The sequence below is a fragment of the Acanthopagrus latus genome, chromosome 5 (genome assembly GCF_904848185.1).
Source record: "Acanthopagrus latus isolate v.2019 chromosome 5, fAcaLat1.1, whole genome shotgun sequence".
NCBI lineage: Eukaryota > Metazoa > Chordata > Actinopteri > Spariformes > Sparidae > Acanthopagrus > Acanthopagrus latus.
The window spans coordinates 3,647,798-3,656,975 of NC_051043.1; the positions used below are offsets into that span (position 1 = coordinate 3,647,798).

A 9,178-nucleotide genomic window follows, 5' to 3' on the forward strand; every position below is an offset into this window, starting at 1 on the left:
ACAGTGCTCCAGTCCCTTGTAGATCTGGACCAGTTTTACCAAATGATCACAAACAGTTGAAGCAATAGCAAACTGGACTCTGATTGACTCCATGGATCCTCTTAGTGAGGGAGGTGTTCATTGTGCTTGTACATGCTGATGATGACGACACATTGTCTTGTGTTCACTCTGACTCAATTGTACGTTTATACTGATGCTTAAGTCTACACTGTAGAGTTTAATTGATAAGACACATGATCACAGAAAGCAACATTTAAAGGCTTCATAGCTTTAGGTTTCACTAAAAAGCTTTCTGAATCAACTTAGTCCAGAATGTCGTTACAGGTGTTTAAGCTGTTTTCTGATGCATGCAGACGAGGGCTGTACCTGACAATTATTTTCATTATCTATCACTCTGCCTATTACATTCACAATAAATGGATTATGTTTGGTCTATAAAATGTCGATAAAATTGTGAAAAGTCCAAAGTTGATTCAAATTGCTTCTTTTGGCCAGTCCGATGCTCATTAATGACCAAGAAAAGCAGCAAATCCTCACATTTCAGAAGCAAAAGCCAGAAAATATTTTACATTTTTGTTTGAAAAATGATTTAAACAATGAATGAATCATGAAAATAGTTACATTTAAACTTTAAAAAAATAAAAAAAGGCAAAAGCAAAATGTCAATCTGTGTTACAAGATCTTTGTGGGGCTCTCTCCTCTGTCCATTATTCCATTAATCCATTATTGTGGGACATCACTGCACATGGACAAAACTCAGGTCAGACAGATATACTCAATTTTGGCTCTCCAAGCTGAACACATCTACACCCACTGACTACAGTTAGGGTGTGAAAAGGAACTGGGACACCCAGGTGGACTCAAACTTAGAGAGAATGACTTGTGGTCTTGTGCAGTTTCAGTGTGAAACCGAACTGGACCTGTGCTTTAAGGCTTTGATCTGGTCCTCTCCATCTTCACCCACTGTGCAATGAGGTCTGCTTCAGTCTTCCTGGCACTGATTACCGACACTGGATCTGCATCATTAGATCCTCTGCATAAAAACACAGTAACGTCAGGTTAGATTTTCACAACAACAAAAACAACAAAACATTCAAGTCTCTGCAGGGTGCAACAGGCTTCAGTACCTCAGATCCAGATGATGGGCTCCTCCAGAAATATTGACAGCTGTGAGTGATGAGCTCAACGACTTGCGCACCTAAAAAGCAGAGAGCTGATGAAGTGAAGGCGTGACCTCACAGTTTACTGAGGTGTATTCACCTGGTCACCGTATGTCTTACCCCTCCATTTGCCCACGGGTCCAGATCTCCATTGGAGAAGATTATGTTGCTTGCTGTGGAGAGGACTGAACACGGGGGGCACAGCTCATTAGAAACAAGAACACAAGTCCAGATACACACAGCTTATGGGAGCACTCACCATCACCCCAGAATTGGGTTTTGAGCCAGTCTGGTCGTGGAACCACAGCCCAGCGTTTGGAGCAGTACAGCTCACGGTCTTCCTCAGTGAAGGCCAAGGGAGGAAACATGTCCGTCACATTGTTGCTCTCGTAGCACAGATCGATCTCTGTGCATGCCTGCAACCACAACAGAGGCAGGGGAAGTGTCCGCGTGATCGACAGTTTGAAGACTAAGCACCATAGGTACATGGGCGGTATTTCTTTTGTCAGACTGAAATTCTGTGCGTCAAAAAATGAAGAACAAAAAATCGATGATAGTGAATCTTTATAAGTGCTTCAGCCTCATGGCCTTCATCAGAACAGGAGTAAAATAGAAGTCATGTCAAACATATTCAGAAGTCTGCAGGTGATTTGCTTAAAGTGCTTCATTTCCTGATCTCTTCTTGACTATGTGACAATGACTGAAAAAGATTAAATGTTGTACACGATCTCATGCAATTTGACAGTTCTAGCCGAGGTTACAGGTTCTGTTGACATTCTGTTATTTAACATGTGACCCTTTAAACCAATTGCCTACTGACTCCTGTATATAGACTACTTGACTTCCATGCTCTGATGAAAGTCAATGAGGCTGAAATGTTGGCCAGAATAAATAGGTGAAAATCAGATAAGTCAACTATGTCCTCAAGATTTGTATGTGCTCACCCTAAACCTTTGAATATGCAGCAGCTGAAACAATCTGTTGTAGCATTTTTTTTTAATACTGTATACTGACACTTTCATTCTAATGGATATGCTTTTATAACATGTCATTTTCCAGCTGTATTTCAAGGGAGAACTTTCCATTAACGATGCGTGCCGATTCATCTGATACATCCAGGAAGAGCATCATGAAGTCAAAATGAAACTATTCCTGTACTGAAGTTAGACAGGAAGGAAAGGAGGCATCTAATAGAGTAGTGGTGTGGGGCTTATGACTGTCACACACTTTTAAACAACTAAATTAAGTGACACCGAGTACAACACAAGCACAATCATTTGCAGCTTTTGACTAGTTGAATGCTGTGTTCACAACTGTCCAAACTGTCATCTGAAAGGGAAACACGTTCAGCCAACAAGTCAGACATGAATACACCCTTAGAGTTTGCGGATACAAACCTGAGAAGATTATATGCTGGCATTTTGATCAGATTACATACAAGTACTACAGTGCTGTGCAAGTGTGTATGTGGGTGTTGGGGTACCTGGTAATCCCAGGCCAGGCTGTCAAAGCCCAGTCCACAGCCAGTGGGATCAGCACACTCCAGATACAGACTGTACAGGTCAAAACAGGTCAGCACCCCAGTAGAGTTGTACACAATCCCTGCAGGATACATCAGGGGAGGTTATTTAGGTTCCTTGGAGATCAGGTAGCTCCTGCTCAGTACCAGGTTTACAATATAAATGAAAGCCTCATTTACATTCATTTTTCTGTTGGGGTCACAGCAGGTACTCAAGAGTTCTTAAGGGACCTTACAGGATTCAATAAGGAATGTGAAGTTGGCCACTGCCCTCTAGTGTCTGCTGATGTGAAATACACCCAACATCGACACACCTCTCATTTGCCAGCATCTCAAATATACACAATCCAGTCTGAAACAGTGGCAGCTTTCAGTAAGACTCAGTGTTAATCTGTCTTACCTGCAGTGTTCCTCAGGTTAGCGAGCAGGTTGGGTCCACTCAGCATGGTTTCACAGGCCACCTGACAAACACTCACATCAAACGTTTCTTGTTAACATGTCACTCCTGCCATGTCCACTTATTTATGATTGTGTTATATATATTTACTGCACAGATTTGTGTTTTTTTAATTCATCTACGTAACATGATTTCATGTTGTGTACCCTGCAGACTTGTCGTATTTATATGTATCATTTATACTGTAACTGTACAACTATAATATCAATAACGTTGAAGAGTAATATTTACGAACACCTGACTGATTATTCTTTGATTAACTTGTTTAACAATCTATATGAACTTGTTAATGAAACAGTTATTAGAGTTATTACAGTTATTCTTAATGCCCGTCACTGAATGGCCCAAGACTAAGCTTACTTTGTTTCACCGTCATCATATTATTCATCTTATCCATACAGTCACTCAAACATTTATCACATGCACTAAAGGCCTTGTGTTATGTTAAAAATGTATTCCCTCTTTCTTCAGGTGCTTTCAGAACAAATGTGCATGCAGCCGGATCAACATAAACACACATCTCAGGTCCTTGGAGCTGCTTTTAGCACATAACTTTCTCTTGTTACTGTGTGTGATCTATGAACTTCGCAACACTGACACTGTTCCTCAAAAAAATCTTTCTTTCTGTATTGACATTTCTTTTTTTCTAATGGACCATCATATAAACCTCACCAACATGAATATATCTGCAGTTAGCTCATCAATATTGATACATCTGGGAAATGTATCCTCTGAGCTCTAATACTTGTCCAAGAAGTCGAACTGCAGACAGCAGCCCTACTAGAGGTCCACAGCTGTCGTTCAAACCGCCGGTTTTATTTGGCCATTACAGCCTGGGAAAGCTGAACACAGAGTTTCTCTTCTGCTTTTCAGATTAGTTTCAGTCTATGTGACGTTGCGTTTTTTAACCAGCGATTTGCAGTTTTAAGAGAAAGGCTGTGTGTACCTTGACAGGGTTGGCAGGCATGTTGCCCATGAAGTGAGTGCTGTAGGGGTAGTCCAGCATGGCCATCAGAGTGAAGGCGTTCCTCAGCAGACCGTTCAGCTGGTGGATGTCCTTAGCAGATGACGGGGGCTTACACAGGAGGAACTCCGCCTGGATGCGAAGATAATCTGGAGACAGCATCAGAGTTACTACATCTCCATGACTATGTTTTCCTTTCAAACCAAAGACAAGACCTTGATAAACAATCAGGCTGACTTGAGAAAAATCCAAGTGCCACTGCTGCCTAAGCAACATAATGTAGTCAGACATTTCCCTTCATTGTCACAGATTTACCTTGGCGCTCAGCTAACTCTTTCAGCTGATGAAACGCTCCTCTTACAGCATCTGTGCATTCAGGGGCTACACTCTCAAAATCCTTTGAAAGAGAAACAAAGATCATTATCCAGCCTGCACGTGTTTGAGCAAACCAATTAAATACACTGTTTCCCGACAGCTCTAACAGTTTCAGGGACAAACAACACTGGGAAGACAGAAGGACAGATTCAGGACACTTGTCTTTCTCAATAAGAAACAGGCTGAATACAAAAAGAAGAGCGTGGATGCACTCACAGCTGTGACATCTCTGAAAAACTGCCTGGGGTCTCCCAGCCCAGCAGTGGACAGTATGGGGGCACTGGCAGCCAGAGCTCCAGCCACAATGTTGGGATACTTGAGCCTCATATAGACTGACAGCATTCCTCCATAACTGCAGGAAGAGATGAGACAGCTAAACAGGAAGCACTCCAAGATGAGCCAGCGAGAATAAATAAAGGTTTTCTAACTTTTATTTTAGAAGAAATCTCTTGTCGTGTCTGTCCTGAACTGAACTGAGGAATAACTGGGTTACTGCCAATTTGGAAAAATGTAATCTTATATCTGAGAGAAAGGAAACATTTGTAACTGATGCATTCACTTCATAAGACTGAAGGGAGAGAACAGCTCTGATCACCCTCTGAAACACGACACTGCAGCTCCTGTTAGATCTGGTATCTGATTCCAACTACAGTTAAACCTGCATGTGTGAAGTATATTCGAAGTATCAGACTAACTGCAGTTTCAAATTTGGCTTGATGGACTTCTTTGCAATATGGCACAGGAGTGCAACTATCCTGTTGCACATCTTCAGGTGATGAAGGCAAGTTTATAGAAACCGCAGCTGAAATGATTAGTATATTCTGTAAGGCATCTAGTAGAGCCTTCTTTTAGACAATAGTTACCTGCACAACTGAGCATGACTGTCACTTTGTGCATCCTATTGATTTGTTTGAATTGTGCCATTTGAACATGATACTGTTAAGGTGCATAATGGTCTTTATCTGTTTAAAAAGTTAATCTAAATATAAAATGACCCTAAAGTTTGATCACCACCTCTCTGAAGCACAAGAACTCAATGTGAAGGTGGGATTTGTCGAAGGTTCAGCTGCATCAGTGAATCGATGTTCGCTTGCTCAATGTGAATATGTTCTGTCCTCCTCTTTGACTGTGAGCTGAATGTCTTTGGTTTGTGGACACATTTTGACAAACATTTGAGGACGTAATTTGGGGTTTTGAGAAACAGTGACTGACAATTTTTTTAGAACTTTCTGGTATTTTATAAACCAAACAACTAATTCATTCTTTGTAGGAAAAAAAATGAATCAAGATATTATAGTCCTAATGGCAGGACTGCATTGGATCCTCATATAAATACTGCATATCAAGTATCCAGATTTTATGCCTCACTTCCTGTTTGTGCACCGTCTCTAAAAAAATTCATTTGTGCACCATGGCCAAAATCTACCAAATGGAATAAACCAGTAGGTTAAATGATTTCAGTCAGAGAATCAGAGGTGGAGTGTTGCTGCTCTCAAAACGTTCTTTTGGTTTATGTGTGAAAGTTAGTGAGGTTTGAAACCTGCTCGCTAGAATCAACTCTATTCTGCTTTGATCACACATAAGGATGTTATTTCTTATAGGGGACACAAAAAAGCCACATATTCAAGCGCAATGTGAACAGCCGGTATTGGACAGATTATTCATTTAAGAAATGAAAACCTGTGAGATGCTTGACAACAAGTCACACAAGTGACAAACTGTAAGAGCAGTGTTGGCAAACAGATCCTACCTGCCTCCAAACACGATGACGGGGCAGTGTGTGGCTGCCAGCTGCTGTTTCAGCTCAGTGATCATGACAGCGTAGTCGGCGAGGGCCTGCTCCACTGTCAGCAGGCTGATCTCAGGGATGTTGAAGGATTCTTTGCCAAACGGCAGAGATTTGCCATAGTACCTCTGGAAGAGAGGGAGAGGAGGACCAAAGTGTTCAAGGTTAATTACATTTTCAAAACAAAGTCGGGCAGTGTCAAAGTTGGAGTGTAGCCGAGCTCCAGTTCTCCAGCTCCACATTCCTCCAGTGTCATTTGTATTATGTGACTTTGTTAATTTCTGCCACATTAGCTGGTGGGTATCTGAGTGTTTCGTTATTGAATTTAAAGATCTTTGACTCTAATGCTGAAACAACAGAGCTGCAGTGATTAGTTGACTGAAACAAAACTACACACTAAATCTTTTCAGTGATTTTTCAAGTAAAAAATGTCAGTCACTTGCCGGTACCAGCCTCTTCATTGTAAAGGTGTGCAGCTTTTCTCTCTTCTGACTGTAAATAAAGAGTCTTTGGCTGCTGGAAATCTGAAGACGTCACTTGGTCACCTAAACGCTTCACTGATCGATTGTGTAAGCCAATCATCAGATTAATGGATAATCAAAGCGATCGTTAGTTGCAGCCCTAGTTAACGACCACAATCAAAAGCAGCATATTAAAGACATTGCCTTTGTATGTTTGTGTGTCTGAGAGAGGACATGCAGCAGAAAGCTGCAGAACAAAAGACTGCATTTAAAGAATAAGCCTGGTGAGATTCTACTTCTTTCTTGTCAACATTTTTGTCCCACATATGACGTTCTGCTCCTGTCAGGAAGACTCACTATGTTGTTTGTTGCATTTGCACATATTGTTTTAAGCTCCTCTTCATTCTGTCAGTTGGCTCCTCCACTCTGGCTGTCAACACTCCAGGCAATACACATCAATACAAAAATGTGAAGGTGGCTGAAAAGTTATAAATGTTTGAACTGCGACTGTGCAGAAAGTGTGAATGCTGTGAAAAAGTTGAATTGATGTGAGAAAGTCCTGATCTTTGTGAGCGTTTCACAGTCTGAATGGGGTTTCTATGAGAATGTATGAAGGAGGGAGAAGAGCTGGAAGATGAGTGGGTCTGAAGTGATTTCTCATCGACTCCCATTAGAACTGCGATGTGACAAAGCTCCAAAGAAAGTTGAATATTTTCAAATGTTTTCATGGGATGTGAAAGATGAATACAGCCTTGAATGTAGACAAATTGTGGATATTTCAAAGTTTGAATGGAGTTTCTATCTGGAAGCATGAATGACTACATGAGCTTTGAAAAGGCTTGAAAAAGTTTGAAAATGGGAAATTGCTTGAAAATTCAGTAACCTGCTCGAGTGGGAAAAAATGGCCAAAAAACATCAAATATTTCTGAAATTATGAATGATACTGATAAGCTGTCAATTCCCAACTGAGATGAATATTTTGGATATGAATATTTGGCCCCATCCTCTTTTCCCTCTAAATTACATTTAATGATGAAACTGCACTTTATTCTCTAATTTACTGTTTCATAGTCCTGCAAGTGTTTGTTTTTTATCTTGATTTTGTGAGGTGTGCTCGGTGCTATGATAGGCCCACAGTTACACCAGCTGATTGGTTTGGCGGTGGAAACCACATGACCTTGTAAAAGAAACTTCACAATAATTGTCCTTGGACGGTTGTGTGTGTGAAAATCAGCTGATAGTATGAGTCAAACATCAACCATCCATTTCCTATTTTCCTTTGTCACATGACCTGTAAAGTCTACTCACAGATGATGATGGTACTGCTTCATGAGGTGCACCAGTGTTTTCTTACATGTTCAGCAAATATGACCAAGGCTCCCTGCTGAGCAGCTAATTCTGTGATGAATCCAGAGTTGAGTGCAAACTCCCAGATGTCTCCCTCGTTGCCAGTGTAGAAGAAAACAGGGCCGTGGCCTTTGTGCCAGTACTCATCTTAAAGCAGAGGGAAAACAGAGCACAAGGAGTCATTCGCTCATGTGATCGTTTCGGTTTAAAAATGGGACACTGGTCTCACCTGTGATCAGGTAACGCTGGCTGAATGTGGAGTTGCCCATGCTGTTAAAGTTGAAGTGGTCCATGGTCTGACTGAAATACTTCTCTGTGAACTGGGGTCCTCTCTTGACTGCATCATGTTTGCTCCACTGTAAAAACATAAATGTGCAGAGCATATTAAACTCATTTATACAGTAATTCACAACAGGCTGCAACACACCAGGCGTCTAAAAGGAGAATATAACAGGATCTTTTAACACTACAGGTTCAGGGACCTTTCAGAAGTGACGTCACACCAACCAAACTCCAGTGAAGAATCTGGAGATGTATTACAGCCATAAGAGCATGCAGAGAGCATGAGGGCATGAGATTAATAAAAGTCAGACTTCTGCTCTCTCTCTCCTCGGCTTACAGCTGACTCAGCAGGCTGAAGTAGAGCAGAGGGGTTTGAATTGACTTTTCTCCAAACTGAGATCTCGCCTAAACAGTCAGAGACGTCACAGAGTGACCGGGTTACCTGAGGGGAGGGGAGTCCCTGCAGCAGCTGGACCGGACACAAGCTCACTGTCACCGTCAGAAACACCAAGATCCTCCACATGCTTCTCTCAGAAAGGCCCCCAAAATACTGCCGCTCCGCACTTCACTTCACTATAAAATCCGCACCGCGCCTGCGCACACCGCGCTTGTCACATGACTTGTGTTATGGTCAATGCTGAGTTCAGTGCGTCTCGTAAATTCTGACATCCTGTTCTTCTGTTCTTCTACCCCTCATCAGCTGAAACAATAGAACAGAGGAGAGAAATGAGACAAGGAAAGAGAGTTTTTTTGATTTGTGGTTTTATCTCGGGGAGCACTACGTGGGAAAAAAAGCCTGCATTACCCACAATGCAATTTAGCCACTG

At 41.7% G+C, this 9,178-nt stretch overlaps 1 protein-coding gene across 1 annotated transcript; it reads right to left on the bottom strand.

Annotated features, from left to right (window-relative positions):
* Nucleotides 1-194: 194 nt before the first annotated feature.
* Nucleotides 195-8,952, bottom strand: dpp7 (dipeptidyl-peptidase 7). Its single transcript, XM_037097218.1, has 13 exons — nucleotides 8,794-8,952; nucleotides 8,299-8,425; nucleotides 8,077-8,216; nucleotides 6,226-6,389; nucleotides 4,692-4,827; nucleotides 4,416-4,497; nucleotides 4,083-4,249; nucleotides 3,080-3,140; nucleotides 2,644-2,762; nucleotides 1,420-1,576; nucleotides 1,281-1,345; nucleotides 1,128-1,198; nucleotides 195-1,033 (listed from the first exon to the last, which is right to left on the bottom strand). The coding sequence occupies exons 1-13, from the start codon at nucleotides 8,872-8,874 to the stop codon at nucleotides 928-930; spliced, it is 1,476 nt and encodes a 491-aa protein (XP_036953113.1). The 5' UTR covers nucleotides 8,875-8,952; the 3' UTR covers nucleotides 195-927.
* Between the last annotated feature and the right edge of the window lie 226 nt (nucleotides 8,953-9,178).

Bases quoted from the DNA above. Each gene is read 5' to 3' on its own strand.
- dpp7 (XM_037097218.1), bottom strand. From the start codon at position 8,874: ATGTGGAGGATCTTGGTGTTTCTGACGGTGACAGTGAGCTTGTGTCCG. The intron at 4,250-4,415 runs GTAAATCTGTGA...TGCTGTCTCCAG, and splicing joins AGAGTTAGCTGAGCGCCAAG to ATTATCTTCGCATCCAGGCG. The intron at 1,577-2,643 runs GTACCCCAACAC...TTGTGGTTGCAG, and splicing joins GCCTGGCCTGGGATTACCAG to GCATGCACAGAGATCGATCT.